Source organism: Amphiura filiformis, chromosome 13 (genome assembly GCF_039555335.1).
Source record: "Amphiura filiformis chromosome 13, Afil_fr2py, whole genome shotgun sequence".
NCBI classification, from domain to species: domain Eukaryota; kingdom Metazoa; phylum Echinodermata; class Ophiuroidea; order Amphilepidida; family Amphiuridae; genus Amphiura; species Amphiura filiformis.
Window position 1 is genome coordinate 2,793,369 of NC_092640.1, and position 19,565 is coordinate 2,812,933.

Below are 19,565 nucleotides of genomic sequence, written 5' to 3' on the forward strand. Positions count from 1 at the left end.
AGCCCGACATGACTGTTAATAAACTGTTGAAGATATTTTCCACGAGAACAAAAATTGACACTGCTACTCGAGCTCATGCCGTCACGATCGAGCACCAATCCCGGGGCACCAACATTAGTTCTTGTCGGGCTGGTATTTGTTGGTTACCTGGGCGATGGCTGGTGTCAAGAAGGTTAAAGTACTGTACAGTAGAAATAAAGTACACGTGGTTTGTCATTATGATGCTGTATTTAACTGTTATATAAACGCACTAAATTATTGTATGTTCTACTTTATTTGCACTTGTTCTTTAAAAAACACTTATTGACGAATTTATACAGGATGTATCAAAATTATTGGTAACCCATCCATTTTCACATTTATTGAAAAGCATGCCCCTAATATAACATTGGATACTCTTGAAATTTCCAGAATGAATATCTATGACATGTTTTATAATTAACAGTGATTAATCTGCCAATTCTTTTGATCTTATGTTGATTTTTGATGTATCAGGCTCATCCATAATCAATCTGATGGGTATCAATCATTTTGGTACAGCTTGTGTTATTATTATCTTTACTCTAAAAATTTCATTATCTGTAAAAGAAACACACAAATTTGTGGGCGTACCTTAGAGTGTGCTGACATTCAAAATGTAGATGTTTCGTGGACAAACATTAAAATTGGGTATCGCTATATAATGTGTCATGAAAACAGAATGGGAAATGCTAATTACTTCATTATAATTATATCATGCACAATTAATGTGGCGTGTCGGGGGGCTTTGGGTGCTGAAGCCCCCCACACTTTGTTAAAAAGCATGTAAAATCAGCCGTTTTTTGGCGATTTTAGCCATTAAACACCCCCCGCTCTGAAAGCCATTCTGAGCCCGCATTTTGGACACGCTGGTAATTACCAAACTTAAACAGTTCAACCTGGTTCTAAAATAAAAACGGATTCTTTGCACTATTGCCTATCTTTCTTACTCACATTGTATAACTTAAAACAAGTACATTTTAGGCCATTATAATCTTGTTTCATTGTTCCTCTCTTGCAAATAAAGTAAAACAAGATATATTGCTGTTGTATCATCCTTACTGTGTCACGTGTCTTTATTAAAGGTGTAACTATCAGACAAAATAGTTTCATTTCCAAAAGCATAATTATTAATAGCAATAACATTAATAGGATGCATGGGTCGTTTTACTTATTTAATAATTAACAAATTAGCTTTTTTATTAATTAATTAATTAATTAATTAATTAATTAATTAATTAATTAATTAATTAATTAATTAATTAATTAATACTTAATTAATTGATTAATTAATAATTAATAACTAATAATTAATAATTAATAATTAATAATTAATAATTAATAATTAATAATTAATAATTAATAATTAATAATTAATAGTTAATAACTAATAATTAATAATTAATAATTAATAATTGATAATTAATAATTAATTAATTAATTAATTAATGATGATGATTTTGTCCAAATCAACATTGCAATGGGGGGCGGGGATGGATGTTGGCCAATTAATGCTTTGGTGTGGCAACCTTTTCCGCCAAGATTGTAGCTGTCTATCACGTGACCATTCCAACGGGTCAGTTGCCTGATGAAGTCTGGTGGTTCCAGACGCAACGTAGCAATAGCTGCAAAAGAGTAAGTTCCAGTATTAGATTTAATTCCAAAACTCAGTTTTACACAATATTTTATCAACATATAATAATATTATGTTAAAATGTTTTACATTAAATTTTCAAACACGTTTTCTGAATGTTATTGAAACGTTCTATATCCTTTATATAATTTGACATTCAAACGTGTATACGTTTTCTGTAGCGTGATAATTTGAACCAGTGATTTAGACTGGTTCTATTTTGGAAATAAAATAGAACCAGTCTAATTGATAAGATGATCAGATGCTCAGCACCTCTCAGAGCCACCCCACCAAAAGGATGGGGAGAATTGAATTATATATAGGTATCTACAAGGATGAACCCATCCATATGTTCAAACACGGATATAAATTTGGCGTTATAAAAATCCTGAGCCTGAGACTTGAATGAGGACAAAGATACGGCAGAAGTAATGGAAAAACTGATTCCACATTATGCAATAGGTAAAAGATCAAATACATGAATGATAACTTAGAACCAGTAATTGACCAAGATGAACAGATGCACAGCATATCTTAGAGTCATCTCACCAAAAGGATGGGGGGGGGGTGATTTATAAAAAGGGTTGTTGTCTACACCATTAGGTATCTGCAAGCAGTAACCCATCTTCAAGATCAAACACGAATACAAATTTGTCTTTTGAAAATCCTGAGCCTGAGACTTGAAAGAGGACAAGAGGACCACGCGCTGTAAATAGCTGAGCGTGTGAGACTCGATTTGGTAAATTTAGGTAATAAGTCCAAGTGATGGGGCAATAATAGTCAGATAATTAATAAAGCAGTTTTACCAGTTTTTGCATTGCCGAACACCATTATACAGCGCCGCTATTCGACTTTACATACGGCCTAATGTCAAATAAAATCATCACTACATTATATTACGTCGTTTAGCCTTTTATAATTCTCGGTCCGGTGGTTTTTGGTTTTGATTGAGCTCAGATGTGTGGCTGTGATTTCGAAAGCAAGCTAATATCGAAGTTGACAAAAACGAGAGACAAATAATATATTATTTGCTAATTTTGCTTGCCAAATCCAAATACTTCAGTCTTTATACAATGTGATATTTCGTCAATGTCATCGGCTGGGCCTGATATCAAATAGCCCGAAGTTTAGTATTTGTATACCCAAATATTATCAGTTGTCCGTTCCTTTTCCTGTTATTTCCATTCCCCGCCTCTGTCCAGCTTTTTGTTCATGTTGGCTTGGGTTTTTTTTCATTGTCTTTTTTCCTTTCCCTTTTTCTTTTCTCCCTTTATTTCCCGTTATACCAATCTTCATCTTAAAGGAGTATTTCGTGATCCTAGCATCCTCTTTTTATAACATTTTTCAGTAGATGTCCATGAAAATACCTATTCCCAAAATGTTATTTGATTCCGATTTTGCGTTCGCGAGTTATGCATGATTATGTTAGACAATGCGTTGTAATTTCGTTTTGGTATACTAGAACGAAATTCAAATTTCACGATATCGAGGGTTTGAAAAAAAATATACTGTTATGTGCGCCCCAAAATTATTCCATAATAATCATTAAAAGTTATATGTTTTGTCATCAAACATTAATTTTCACTTGTTTTGATATTTATCTCCATTTGTTTGTGCATGGAATATTCTAGAAGGTTAATGATTAAAGTGATCAAGAAATTCATATATCTAATAATGTGGAGAAAGTTCTAGCAACAATTAGATCATACTCTAATGGTCATGATTACTTGATTATGACAGTAGTAAAGTGCTGGCACTGTGCCAAAAATCAGTGTACAGTGTCTGATTGGTTTGTGTTGAGGTAATGTGCTATTTTTAGAACTATGTGTACAGAGTGATTGATCTGATTGGCTTGTGGTGATTTCATGCACTATTTTGGGAATTGAGGTAATGTAATATGCCATATATGGGATGATTAAATGCTGTAATTTATGCAGATTATTCTAGAATAGGTAGAATTTAGATAAAAGCCTGGAGGTTGAATGATCGAGGCAGCAGTCTTGAGGTGTAAGAGGAAACTCTGTGAAACTTATGTTAGCCAGTATTGGTACAAAGTTACCATTGAAGTCTTCAAACTTCGGTTCGCGGTTCTTGTGTATGTGTGTTGGAGAGAATTCTTTACTCCAAAGGCGGTAGTGAAAGCCAATAGTGCTTTATTGTTTGTCGACTCAAAGAAGTGACAGACTGAAGTATCTCCATCACCGAACTGTGATATTTTGCTGGACTAGCATAGAGTGTTATCTGTCTGTCAAGTGGAGCAGAAAGCTTGCTCAAGAGATCTCCGAGAGAGGAGCTTAAGGTCAACATAGAAGACGTAGTGAAAGTATAGTCGTCAGGACTTTGGACTGAGATTGTAGTAAACCAGTGGTTTATCTTGGGTAGATAGGATCGCGGACATTGCCGAATCTTGGATCAAGAACTGAGACCATCAAGGGAATCTCATCAGAAAGCCAGCCAATCAAGATCTCCAGGCTTAGCTAAGTAACCATAGCATAAAGAAGTCTTTATCATAATCTTACATAATTGTTGTAACATTGTATAAGGATTGATTGATAGCCATACTGCACTAATTAATAAATAATCATAAGTGATTTAAGTAATAAACAGTGTGTTTGAGTGTTTGGTGTTGCGTGAACCCGAAGCAGGTGATTTTGGCCTGGGTCATTTTGGTGACCATAACAATACAGTCAGCTACCTGCACAACCGATTCTTTTGTTCTGCAAGGCTCACTCAGTCATTTAATGAGGCAATACAAACGATCGAAATTGGTGTTGAAATGAGCAAAATTTTGAGTTACACCTTTTCAGTGTAAAATTTTTTTCTCAGCCAAATGAAAAGCAATAATTTTCATTTTTCAGTAAATGGCTGGAAAAACTATAATGCTTGATACTGATTTTTTTTTAAAATCCTGGTGTTAAACTTAGGCCTGAAATTCAGTCATTTAGTGTAAGATATTCGATTTTTATAGGCTTCAGCTCGGCCCGCGAGCTTTTTTCTTGGATCAACCTTTTAGCTTTTCAAAGTAATATAGTTCGCTAATGAAGGATTTTCCCCAACTTTCTAAAGCACATCACCGTGAGCTATATCGTCGGCCGCATCACATACTGACGTATTTGCAAAATACGCATTTCGAGAAAATCGAACTTGAAAATTTAGCGATTTTCATTTGCCCTATAATCTTGATTAAAATATTATTGTCGATTAAAACCAGGTTAACAGTAATGCAAAAATACCATATGTTCAATATAATTCACTTATCACTATCAGAGCATAACTCATTCTGCAAAAAATCAATATTAAATAAAATACGTCACTATGTGAAAAGGACTAATGTCAATTTCGTCGTTCAAATGACAAATACGTCGCGCAAATACGTCAGTATGTGAAACAGTTGCGCAAATACGTCAGTATGTGAAAAGGACAAAGCAGCAATTTTGCCGTGAAATGACAGAGTCGCGCAAATACGTTGCGCAAATACGTCAGTATGTGAAACGGCAAATTCTTCAAATTGCAGATACGATATACTGGGCTTGCGCAGTATAGGTGATCGGCAAATACGTCGTTATGTGATGCGGACATTTCAAGGTTTTGTAAATACGACATAATTAAATTACTTAATATCTTACTAATTAAGCCACTTTGAGGCATGGGTTTTGGTGAACATATAGATTAGAACATAACAAACTAATATACCAATTTTCTCAAAATGTTAAAAATGTCGAATACGTCAGTATGTGATACGGCCGACGATATATCATAGTTTTGTCAGAATTTCCGTTTTGATTTCACCATCTTTCACTGTCGGCTGAAAAAATTTCTAAATCAACACGTGAAATCTAAAGGCTAGTACTAGCATTTTGGATCGATATCCCTGGGTTTAATAGGAATACCGGCATGGCTATAGTGTTGCCAGAACTTCAATATAGCAAAGAAATTCCCAGACCTATAGCGCTCCTACTGATCATGTTTAACCAGAACACCCAATTGGGGATTTAATCGCTGGTCGGGCAATTTGCTTTCAATGAAAAATTGACCTGGATAACAACAAAGGAAATATCGACTATTTCTGTTGGTTGCTCTCGAGATAAAAGTACTCACCATTGCCTACTTTTACTTAGTTTGACATTTTCGGAGCATAAATGGAAAAAGGGTAAAACAAAAACGGAAATTCTGACAAAACTATAACATATAGACCCACACGATGTGCTTTACAGAGGTGGGAATATCTTTCTTTAGCAAACTATGTTAGTTTGAGACGCTAAAACATGAATTCCGTAAAAAGCTCGCAGGCGAATTCAAGGCCTATAAAAATCAAAAATATCACACTAAAAGACACAATTTGATGCTTAATTTTAACACCAGGATTTTAAAAAAAATGTATATTCAAGCACCAAGTTTTCAACTGACATTACTGAAGAAAAAAAAATATTGCTTTATATTTGACCGAGAAAATTAATTTCATAGCAAAAAGGTGTATCTCTGAATTGTGCTGATTTTTACATGTATCGATCGACTTTTAGCGCGACTAAGCATTTCTAAAGAATTGGTTGTCCAGGCGGCAGACTGAATACAGTACCAAGCAGTATAGTTTTCTTCTGACATTTACCGAAGAAATTAAAATTTATTCTTTTCATTTGATCGAGAAAATTAATTATTGCGTGAAAAGGTGTAACTAAAATTTTTGCTTATTTCAACACCGAATTCGATCGTTTCAAGCGCCTAATTAAGTGACTGAGTGGGTCTTGTTGAACAATAGGCATCGACTGACTAGCGTTCAGCCTGGGTTGTATGCATGACTGAGAAAATAAGCTGCGCCCCACTCATTGTTCATATCTTGCTTGTTGCAACTCCTGATCCAGATTGATTTTGGATTTTCCATCTTGGAAACTAATCACTTTCACGATGAAGAATTTTGGCCCTCTTCCAGCCTATGATGTGATTGTGTTCTGCAACATGATCTAAGGCACACTTGTGTTGTTCTGAAACCGATGAACTACAGCTAAGACAGCAAGTGATTCTACTGGATACAGCTCCGTCAAGAGGAAGCAACCAGCCAGTAATGTTGCGAAACGTCATGCACTACTAATTGTGAGTACCTGGATTTGTTATGAGAACTCTAGTAATGATTTATATAGACAATCCTGGTGAATCTCTTCAATGATTGGTGTAAGTGATGTCAAAAGAAGAACTGATAGCCCCACATTAAAAAATATTACCAAGTTCAGAAACTAGCCTGTTCCAAAATGCGTATGCAACTGTGTATGCATCTAATGAAGATTGACATACATGTATATTTGTGATGCGATGAAGCAAAATCAGTCGGAACTCGGAAATATTAAATTTTTCGTTTCTTATAGAATAGTAAAAAGCATTTGTAAAGCTGCATTTTGTAGTAAACCCCATTGAAATTGAATAACCAGTTCCAAAGATATGAGCAATTAAATACTTTCCAAAACAACAGGAAACAAAAGGGAATATTGCCTTTGTTTGGCTATATCTCAAAATCAATATTTCCGAGTTCCGACTGATTTTGCTTGATCGTATCACATTTCATAATTGGCAATTCCATTATCTACTAATTCTGTAAATAGTTTGATCTCCACAAGAAACATGTAAACCACTGGTCTTATGCTTGGCTTTTGGGGTAAGCATTTATATAATACTTTAAGAAACAAGTTCATTACAAGTCTGCTCTAAGCTGCTTCATAATAAGATTAATGTAAACATCTACCAAAAGGTAATTACCTCCTTAAATAATGACAATTATTCCTAAACTGTTGAGTTGACTGTATGCCAAATTTGGAATATGCAGTCGAAGCAGAATGTATTTATGTTGCGCACTATGACATCTCATTTGAGCCAATACTGACAGTTTTGATGTCGCAGCGTGCATTTTAATGAAAGTTTGGAAAGTTGTGGCAAAATCCCATTGTCTTGTATTCAGTATCCATTGGAGGAAATCTTATCAGCTCTCATTGAATTATTCCTTTTGTTTCATGCATTCGGAGGGGACCAAAACATGTAATAATCAATAAGAATTGTCATTATTCACATCAGTGATCATTATACGTCGTAATGCACGTAATGTTAAATATTGAAATCAAAATTTCAATATTGTGTTCTGAATATAAAGGTCCTAAATGGCCTACAATTGCAATTTGTCAATGGTAAAGTTAGATTCAAAATTGATTGATTGGGAGGTATGTAATCCTTGGTCTTCCATTTCTTGTGTCCTTCTTGGTCGCACAAACCATTGAACTTGTAATGTTTTAATATGGGATTAAGTAAACAATGACCAGTGATGTGAATAATGACTTTTTTTTTACATTAATTATTACATGTTTTGACCTCCTTCAAATTCACGAACAAGAAGATTAATCCAATGAGCGCAGAAAACATTTTTTCTTCCACTGAATACAAGGCAACTTTCAAATCGTGAGTTACTTTCATTTAATGTACGCTGCGCCATTATTTAAAGGGCTAATTACATTTTGGTAGATGTTTATATTTTCAGGGTTATAATATTCAAAAGTTGAAGTTTTTACAATACTACATTTTTGAAAAGCTATAATTATTATGGTAGTAAACTGTGCTTCATTAAAGTAAGACATGCTTATTTTGCTCTGAGCTTATCTTGTTTGCTACTGAGTTCTATTTGAACTTACCTTCAGTTTTTGACTTGAATTTGTTTTTAAACTACAGCATGTAGTTTTCGTTGTTTGCTTTTATATTTTGTCTGTCCCTGAAGAAGAGGAGTTTATCTGCTCGAAACGTCGGTTGTTTTTTGTCTGTTTGGTTTTGTTTGTCTGCTCCAGGTTATTTTGTACTGTTTTGCTGACACTTCTGTGGGCTCTGAAATTGGCAATTTTTGCCAAATTTTGCCTGTTTTGGTACTTGTACCTACATTGGTTGTTTGGTTTACCGAGTGTGCACAGTGATTTACATCATTGATCCTTGTTGTTTTGCAGGTTTAGCACTTTTGTGAGCCTTGGAACTGGTAATTTTTGACTATCGAACTTTGCCTACTTCCTATATGCCTACATTTGCTGGTTTTGCCCCATCCCCCTGCATATTGTCTAGTCTGTATTTTACATGTTTCCCCGCATCAAGTTGGTGTACCTTACTCGTTTTCTTTTCTATTATGGCTTCATAAGGCAAAAAAGGTCTTTGTTTGCCCTTTTAGATCAGTACATGTGTTGCAGCAAGTACACACATATGGCTGAAGAGATCAGGTCTGTTGATTAAATAGCTAATTAAAGTTCTTTGGTTAAGACCAAAGGAAAACTTACGTTTTTCTGCTGACAGAAACCTTCTGACTTTCTCAAAGCGATTAATGTTGTTATTGATCCATCTGCTTGGAGCGGGAATCCCGGCTGGATGTTGTTGTTTTACCGGAAGTACTCCTGTCTAAAACGTTGGTCTTGAGCAGAGGATCAAAGATGTGGCTTAGATAGGATGTCCCCTCGTCTCTGTTCATGGTATTGTCTCCTCTCTTGCGAATCCATACTGATTCCTTGACCCATCGTGCCCTGCGGTTTGCCTCCCTATACAGTGGCGTATCGTGGCCGCCCCAACCCCGGGGGACTGAAGAAAATTCAATTTTGCCGCCCCTTCCTCAACAGCCCTAAAAGGTTGACCCAATTTTTTTTTCGGTTGTTTGAAAAAGTGAAGAACAAAAAAAAAGATTTCAGGCGCTAGCGCCCTAAAATCAGCACATTTTGATGTATAGTACCATTTTTTCAAAATACTACTTTTTGCCGCCCCTCGTTTTTGCCGCCCTTCATTTTGGCCGCCCCTGCTTTTACCCCGGGGATGGCGCCCCAAAGCCCCCCACCTCCAAACAAAAAATACGCGCATGGATGAGCTGTCCCAGTCTATTAAATAGTTAGCCCTTGACACGTGATCTGTGATGCTGATTTGTTAATTTCGGTGAGCGATTCCTTTCTCTTGGATCGTACATTTGGTTGATTTGAAAAATTTAAAACCTGTAAATAGAGGAGTCTGTTTGCTACCCTCCTAATTTTCTTTTTCTTTCTTTTTTTTTTTTTGAAAATCATTTTTTGTTGGTCAAACATTTTCACATTTCCCCAAAATGATGCTTTCAGAAAAAGTTGCACTTTACCACATTATGTACAAAACGTTCTCGATATTAATTGGAGGTTGATTTAATTCTTGTTTTTTTCCTTCACCTTTCTGTCTCTGATCCTTCATGCATCATTGCAACCATCATTCAGTGCAAAACAAAGATTTGTTGAACTTAATTTTGGCGGATTTTCTTTGATGTTTTTAATCAGCAGTTGCTTCAAAATGATAAAATCACTAGGGTGGAGAAATGAGCTCCCCACGCATAAATTTGCCCAAAAGGGTAAACATTTACCTGTATTGGGTCAGTTGAAGCATCTTGCATTTTGATTTAAAATGATGGCTTTCTTGGATAAAGGTGTAACACTCATGATGTGGCCAAGAGATTGGCTACATGCAGTTAATTGGCTGGATGCTGATTTTCAACCTCCAATCTTTGTTGGCCATTTCTTCTTTGTCATGTACGCCTTTATTCAAGAAAGCCGTTGCTATAGATCTTTGCAACTGTTTCAGTCTACCATTTACAAGTAAATATTTCATCTCTTCTAGCCAACGAAAGAAATAAGCATCACACTACAAACATCATTTCTACTCCTATAGTGATTTTACCATTTTTGAAACACCGACTAAAAACTCCATTCATGTCAAAATTAATGTCCATGAATCATTGTTTTATACTGAAAGATGATCGGATACATAAAATTTAAGAAAATTAACTAACAATCAATCAAAACATTGATCACGTTGATATCGAGAAGAACTTTTTCTGAAAGCATCATTTTTTGGAAATGTGATAATTTTTGACCAACAAAATATGATTTTCAAAAAGGAGAACATTGGGAGGGTAGCCAAAAGATTCTTCTATTCACAGGTTTTTAAATTTTTCAAATCAACCAAATGTATGTCAAGTTATGCAAAGAAATGTTTGTAATTTTAGGGGGGATTATTTCTGTAGAACCAATAATAAATGCATCAACCCGAAAAATTAATCCATTGTACGCGGCACGATCGTGTGCGATTGCACTGCACGTAGTACACGGAGTTCAAATACACAGTCAGTGCACTCCGCGTAATTTCTAACCGCTTTTTTGATTAGCTGCTTGATGTCTGTCATAATGTAATAGGCCATAAGCTTTTTTTGGTAGGGGCCTTAGTTAAGGAGTTGGTTGGAGGTGTTTAGAACCGGATTTTTACGTCTATCATGTAAAAGTATGATATGTCCGGGGTGCGAAATGGTATGTTGCCATAATTGTAAGTGGTACATTAGTCCTCAAGGTCATGTGCAAAGTGGTTCCTTAAAATACAGATTTTTCTAATTTTTAGTGCGTTACCGGTGCTTTAACATATCTTTACACTAAAAACAATATTTATAATTTCCTGCATCAATTCAAGATGGCTACCAAAATTACAACCTCCTTATGCACATAGCACATTATAGTTATGAAGTTAGCTGGGAAGAGTCTAGAAGCGATTTCTTGCACCTACCAAGTAAAAGTAGGATTTCTCCGAAGTGTAAAATGGTATGTTTCTAAAAATGAGAACTGCACGTTAATCCGCAAGGTCTCGTGCAAAGTGAAGCCTCAAAAATACCGATTTTTAAAGCTTCGACATGATTTTTTTTTCAACGCCTTTAAACAAACATTAGCATGTACATTATGTACAGTTTAACAGTTTGGGCGTACAGATGATTATTATTTTTGCGATGATGGATTTCAACAAAACTCGGGACTTGTACTCGTACGACAACTGTTAAGTTCCCGCCAGGGGTTATACACAAAATACACGACAGATACGTTGTTATGTTGAATTGCCCATATCAAAATATAATAGGTATCGGGATAGTCTCTGATACTAATACCGGAATAGTACCCGCTACCTAGTGGGATATTAGTATCGGTATAGTATCCGGATATGTTTCACATGCAAATTTTTTGTCCATATATGGACATATAGTATCGGGATAGTATCCGATACTGTTACTGGGAGACACTGATCAATAGTATCGGAATAGTGCTCGATACTAGTATCGGGATAGTACCTGATACTAGTATCGGGATAGTGTCTGATACTATTTGTTTCGCATGTAAATTGTTTTGCCCAAATATGGTCATAGAGATATGTCCAGAGATTTGCATGGTATATGGACAAGGTCACTGGAAAATTTCAAATGATTATAGTTGTACATACATTAAATGTGAAATGTGTAGCAATTGAATATTGTACATACATGCAGCATTGAAATTTGTGGCAAAAAGCAATTGAAAATGTACAATGCTCAATTGCATGCTAAAAACATATAATATACACATTCACATTTATTGCATGCATTGAGCACCATTTTGTCTTGGGTGCAGAATTCAACATACTCCGTGGTTTGATATAGCCTATACATTGTACGATGTTCTTAAGCTAATACTAAATTTAGATAAAATATAAAGTTCTGTTCAAAAACTGTTACCCAATACAACCATACCTGTATTGTGAAGCCCAGAAATAGAACACACTGTACAATTCCTTGTACAACCGCATATATTATCCTTTGAATCAGAGGAACTCATTCCAAGGATTATTAAATCAGGATGTGACACTCCGTAATTTGCATGTGTCCAATTCATATGTTAATAGCATATTGTTATTAAAATGATGGTCTGACCTGGCCAGAGGGCGTTAATATAATAGACGTTTGATCAAGGGACAGAGTAGTTTCCGTTTGTATCGGCTACCGAACGAAACATAATTATTATGCTCATTCTGACCAGACTAGCTTTGCCAGGCAGGGTAGGCCATGACGAGTAGGCCTATGTGCCGAACGTAGGCCTACATTTTAAAGTATTTGCATAACTCTTTTGCATGAAACTGTAATTGTCATATAAAACAAACAAACAAAAACAATATTATTTGAAGTTTTAATTTTTTTTAAATTACTCTATTTTACTACGGTCAATTTAATAAGATGGCGGCAAATTACCATGTAAATTAACCGGTAATTTACCGACTCACAACACTGACATGAATACAAGTTTTAGTATTATTTAATAATATTATTTCCTCTATCGTTTGATGTACAATGGTACAGGTCAGGGGGGGGGGGCAAAATAGTTTTGTACTTAATATGAGGGTGGGGGTTATAACAGTTTTAGGTCCATTAACTTGTGAGACCGGGGGTCAACAAAGTTTTGGGTTCACGAAGAGGGGATAGGGGGGTTAAAAATGTGTAACAGGAATATATTGCCCCCCCCCCCACCAAAGTATTTCTGAACACTCCCTAAACTTAATTGATTTTTCAGCAAATGTTATTTTTCAATGAGTTTTGTTTTTATTCCGTGTTAAATTATGGCAAACGGAAACAATCAAAATATGATGTAGCTAGGAAACAAATACTATAATCGCTCCTGGGTGTCACCCATGCATACTTTTTAATATAGGCCTAGGCGTAGGCCTACCGGTATAGGGGCCTATTGCCAATCACAAAGTTTGAAATTGTAATTGTTTAATGTAGGCTACTCCCTAACAGAATACGTTTATACGCACGCTGGCGAAGTGACGTAGGCCTACTTAAATCGGATTAACTACCATAACAATGGATGAATACAATTTTGACTATAGGCCCTATATCGCCCGCACTCACGTTCATGCGGTAGGACCTACCGATGCATTGAACCATAGATGTCAAAGAAATGCTAATCACTTGCACCTGTAAGATTAGTCTCTTTGAAAAGAGCGGTATGAACGGTATTGTATTCAATCGATTATATGAATGATTGAAGACAGGTGTAGGCCTACAGACGGCTTGACGTGTGCCAATGATTTTTTTCTGGGGTCTTGTGGTGTACGCTGGTTATCATCGATGTTGAAGTGTCTATAATAGTTCAATGTAAGAAAATGAGCCAATAGACGTGATGAATAAAAGCTAATAAAGATCGGATTTTTGGATTATTAGTGGCGGTATACAATTAAATGTCAAAATTACGGTGCTATTCTACTTTTCAACAATAATTCATACTGACAGGCTACACCAATAAGTGTATTAGTGCAGATTCATATTTTTCGGGATACTTTTGCACAGGGAGGAAGCACATGGCAAATACTATTGCCGCGGGCGCCATTTTGGAAAGTCACGTGAAGTGTGAAATGATTTTTTGACTACAAATACTCACTGTATTTCATATCTTAAGCTTGTCGTATATTTCCTTTGTATTATCGATAGTTAGTCTTAATTTCGACATTACTATATCAACAAGACATTCCCTTATCAAATTAAAAGACTTTCTTGCAGAAACAAATCACTGTGGCCTGATGGGATCATAGTAATTGACCCACTTCCGCCTGGTCTAACCTTGCTTGGGGGCGCTTTTTACTATCTTCAACAGGTTCGATTCGCTAAACTTACGACACCTTTGTGTGGTGACCTCAATCACATGGGCTGAGTAAGAGTTGATGTGAATTATTCATAACCGATCGATACCTTGCCTCACTTTGTTGAGAGCAAGCCAACAAAATTTGCCATAGGTTTGCGTGGCTAAACAAAAGCCGTGAATTTAGTGTCACCCCCCTGCTCATTCCTTGCCTGTATAGCAATTTGGCTCCAACCGATATGGCAGTTATTCTAATTAGTCATGTGACATGGATTGGCGCCAGCTGAAAGCGGGTACTATTCCGATACTATATAGTATCAGATACTAGTATCGGAATAGTATCGGAATAGTACCACTATAGTATCCAACTAGTATCTGCTAGCAGATACTTTCGGATAGCTCCAGAATACCTACCGGATACTATCCCGTATAGTAGCCGCAACTATACCGATACCTTTTCTTTTTGCTATGGGTGAACTTGATGATAAAACTTTAATAATATGATGAGCAAGATGATGGAATATAACTGAGATGGATAATCAATATTGATAAACAACTTTGTAGATACAGCACTGGTTTATATGACATATGACCCAATCTGATCCACTCAGGCTAAAAGTCGGAAATTTTCAAAATTGAGTTACTACCATTACTAATTTGCTCAGTACCTACACTTACTGATGTTGAACCCCCAGGTCTGAGCTCCTTTTATAATTATGTCCATTTTCTTATGTTTTTATTGTTTTTTTCTCCTCACTTTTTGCTTACATCTCATTTTCATTATTGTCGACTTTAGCCTTATTGGCCCAGATCTGGTCACATATATAATGTTGAGTTGTTGCCTTGATGGAAGTGTCCAGTATCTATAAAATCCTTAGGGGCTGTACAATGATAATTATGAGTCCTTTGTGGGTTCAGGTAGGCATGATTTGTTTGGCCAGCTGACAAGGGGGCAGGCAATATTTGGCAAGCAGAGAGGGGGTTAAGCGATATTTGGCACACATTTACAGGGCGCCTTTAAACTAATTTTTTTAAAAAATACTTAGGAAAACGGTACAGAAACGCTTAAATATGCAAATGTTTTTGCTCGACCGTTAAGGGGCAAATGGAATTATTGCACAAATTTGGCATGTGCAAAGAGAGAACACAAAGACTATTGGGCACAAGCGATTTATCGCAGGTCGAGCAGGGGAAATCATTGTTTGGGACTCATAATTACTGCACAGCCCCTTATGGACAATTAATCAAAGACTTCAATTGCTGTGCGACAGCACAAACATATCTAGAAAAATTCAATTCAATTTTTATCTCCTCACCTCACCTCACCAGGCTGTGTTCGACCATTGTTGGACGTAGCCCTCTTCATGATTCTTCCACTGTTCTCTGTCTCTTGCATTTCTTGTCCATGTAGGTCCCATGTAGGCAGTAATGTCATCACGCCACCTCCTTTTCTGTCTTCCTCTTGATCTTTTCCCTGTTCTTGGTTGCCATTCTGTAAGCCGTTTAGTCCATCTGTTATCTTCCCTTCGTGCAAGGTGACCTGCCCATCTCCATTTCGCTTCTTTGAGTTTCACCATAATGTCTTTGACTTGAGTTTGACGTCTTATTTCAGTGTTCTTAATTTTATCCCTTAAGGTAATGTGAAGCATCTTCCTTTCCATTGCTCTTTGGGCTGTTTGTAATTTCTGTTCCAGGTACTTGGTTGTTGTCCATGTTTCTGCCCCATATGTCATTGTTGGCAATACACACTGGTTGAACATTCTACTTCTCAGATACATTGGTAACTTTTTGTCACATAGAATGTCCTTGAATCTTCCAAAGCAACTCCAACCTGCCTTTATTTTTATCTCCCCCTACACCAAAAACAAAATCAAACCGCTACCTGCTCAATGTGAACAAATCACTTCCATTGAAAACTATTGATTACCACCACAAACTTGTACAAGATATTAGTTATACCATGGAAATAGTCCATGGTTATACCTTAAACATTATAATTTTTAGACACCTTTTTCATAAATATTCATACATACAAAGCCAATCTCAAGTGTATTCACAGGGAAGTTTTAATTAGATGTCAAGACATAATTCCAAAACATCTGACTTAGCCAAAACCATCTCTACTACTGACAGTAAAATTAAAAATCCATTGACCAAGGTTCTGCGTGGTCACTAAACCTAATCTAATTTGAGGTAGAGACTATATTCATCCATTTGCTTAAACCCTAAACAATAAATACTTGAAATTGACTAAGTGTACTTAACTTAAAGATCAAATTAATCAACATAAAAATAAATTACCCAACTTGATGATTAAAAACTAATACATTTATACTGCACGTAAAGCTGTTTTTTGTTTTTTGTTTTTTCATTTTTTTCATTTATGTATAATGGATTATAGATGATTAAAATCCATCATTTTGTGTGATCTCTGAAACCCAAATAACACAATTATTCTCTATTCATTAGTCGGCATAAACACAGAGTGCTTTCCTTTAATTCCTTTCCTATTAACTTGCATGCACATAACATCATTCTAAACTACATAATTTAATCACATACAGTCTAGAGAGATGACCTGCATAAATGATTGAAAAACTTGACTACTACTAATAATATAATGTTTATTTGAATTACCGAAATACAAACGAGAGGATACAGGTAAGCAAATGGAAATTCAGGAAAGAGAAATAGACTTTCAAGTCCAAACACAGAGTGATTTCCTTTTCTTTCCTATTAACTTACATGCACATAGCATTATTCTAAACTACATAATTTAATCACATACAGTCTAGAAAGATGACCTGCATAAATGATTGAAAAACTTGACTACCAATAATATTAATAATAATAATAATAATAATAATAATAATAATAATAATAATAATAATAATAATAATAATAATAATAGTAATAATAATAAATTATTTTGAACTACAATCTAGGCAACTGGACTTACGTTTTTGAGTGGGAAATTTTCACGTTCTATCCTGAACGCATCATCAGCCCGACTGATCTTCTGGCGGTAAAAGTTCATTGACCTGTGAAGCGGATGTTGTAGTATCACAGGTCACCTTCGAGTTCAACCTGAGAGGGATCTTCCTAATCGCTGAACTGTAGGCCCCGGCCAAGTTGTGACGTAGGCCGCCTCCCCTGTTCAGTGAAGGCTCCTCCCGATTCACGTAAATTGCTTTCCTGACTCCTCTCTCGCACCATCTGCCCCCTCTGTCCAAGATCATAACATCCTTGTTGTCAAAGGAATGTTTAGAACTGTCCAAGTGTGTATAGACGGCCGAGTCTCCACAACCAGCGCTGGCTCGTCTATGTTGGTACATGCGTTTTGCAAGTGTTTGTTTCGTCTCACCAATATACAGTTCTTCACAACCGCTGTCTTGACATTGGATCGCGTAAACAACATTACTCTGCTTATCCTTGGGTTGTTTGTCTTTAGGGTGGACTAGCGCTTGACGTAGCGTGTTCTTGGGCTTGAAAGACACCGGTACCCCTTTGTCTCGAAAAATCCGGCGGAGTTTTTCTGACAGTCCAGAGACGTAGGGGATGGTGATGTTCTTACCACGTTTTGCCTCTCCGTCACCTTGGGTATTGCGAGCGGCGGAGTCTTTTTCGGTGGATTTGGTCTGAGAGAGAGCCTTTTTAAAGGTCCAATTGCGATAACCACAACGGTTCAGTGCTTTATGTAGGTGTTCGCGTTCCTGTTCCTTTGCGTTCTCGCTAGAGGGAATAGTGTTCGCTCTGTGAAATAAAGTCCGTATTACACCCAATTTATAGATCAATGGGTGGTGCGAGTCGAACAACAGATACTGATCTGTGTGAGTGTCCTTGTGATATACTGATGTTTCTAGACTGCCATCACTTTGCACGGTGACCAAACAGTCTAAGAAAGCAAGTTTGTCGTCTTTCAGTTCTTCCTGGGTGAACTTAATATGTTCATTGACACTGTTGATATGGTCGAAGAACGGAGCTAGTTGATCTTTGCGTAGCTTCACCCACGTGTCATCAACATAACGAAACCAGTGGGTAGGGGGGATACCAGTATACGATGTAAGTGCCAACTGTTCATACTGTTCCATAAACAAGTTTACGACAATCGGTGATACTGGTGAACCCATCGCACAACCATGGCGTTGTCGGTAGAATTTGCCATCGTAGACAAAATATGTTGTATTCAGACACAGTTCAAGAATTTCACAAACTTGGTCGGGACTGAGGTCTGTGCGCTCCTTCAGGGTAACATCCTTCCTTAGAAAATCGCGAACACAATCAACCGCTTCCTTGGGTGGTACACAAGTAAACAGCGCTGAAACGTCGTACGAAGTTATGGTCTCATTATTATCCAACTGTACATCACAAACTTTGTTGACAAAATCCTGGGAGTTGACAATATGATGTTTGGATTTTCCAACTAACGGTCCAATAATATAGGCGATGTGCTTTGCTATATTATAAGTAACAGAGTCCACACAGCTTACTATGGGTCTTAAAGGAGCATGTGGTTTGTGTATCTTGGGGAGACCGTAGAACTTGGGTATCGACTCACCCGGGTACAGTTGATACAAATTGCGATCAATAACCTCTGATTTTTCAAGGTTTTGGAGACAATCAATCACCTTCTTGCGATAACCACTAGTGGGGTCATGTTTCAGTGGTTCGTATGACTTATTGTCGTTCAACAGTGCACACACCTTGCTATGGTATTCAGTCTTATCTAACACAACAGTGCACCTACCCTTGTCCGCTGGTAAAATAGTGATGTCATTATCTGCACCAAGCGTTTTAATGGCTTCTCTTTCCTGTTTGTTAAGATTAGAGTTCGGAGTCTTCGCGTTCACAAGGCAAGATGAAACTTTTGACCTTAATATCTCCGCGTCCGATGTGCACAAGTTGTTGTATTCGATAGCAGATTCAGTAGCAGTAATAAGCTCTACATGCGGTATACGATTCGGTGCCACAGAAAAGTTCAATCCTTTCGATAAAACATCCCTTTCGATCTCAGTCAAAGGACGACTTGATAAATTCTTGACCCATTTATCTTTCAACTCCGTATCCGGTTGTAATCCTTCAAAACGTGGTAAGAACATCGCCATCCCCTACGTCTCTGGACTGTCAGAAAAACTCCGCCGGATTTTTCGAGACAAAGGGGTACCGGTGTCTTTCAAGCCCAAGAACACGCTACGTCAAGCGCTAGTCCACCCTAAAGACAAACAACCCAAGGATAAGCAGAGTAAAATTGTTTACGCGATCCAATGTCAAGACAGCGGTTGTGAAGAACTGTATATTGGTGAGACGAAACAAACATTTGCAAAACGCATGTACCAACATAGACGAGCCAGCACTGGTTGTGGAGACTCGGCCGTCTATACACACTTGGACAAGACGAGGCTTGTGGATCAACGTCTAGGCGTTGTGCCTGTGCGTAGCGCACTATAAATCACTGCGCTTTTTTTTTTCTTTTTCTT

General features: G+C 36.8%; 1 protein-coding gene across 1 annotated transcript; it reads right to left on the bottom strand.

Moving 5' to 3' along the window:
• Nucleotides 1–16,879: 16,879 nt before the first annotated feature.
• LOC140168766 (uncharacterized) lies at nt 16,880–19,193 on the bottom strand. Its single transcript, XM_072192176.1, has 2 exons — nt 17,302–19,193; nt 16,880–16,892 (listed from the first exon to the last, which is right to left on the bottom strand). The coding sequence occupies exons 1-2, from the start codon at nt 19,191–19,193 to the stop codon at nt 16,880–16,882; spliced, it is 1,905 nt and encodes a 634-aa protein (XP_072048277.1).
• Nucleotides 19,194–19,565: the final 372 nt, after the last annotated feature.

Coding starts and splice junctions, on each gene's coding strand:
- LOC140168766 (XM_072192176.1), bottom strand. CDS start 19,193: ATGGCGATGTTCTTACCACGTTTTGAAGGATTACAACCGGATACGGAG.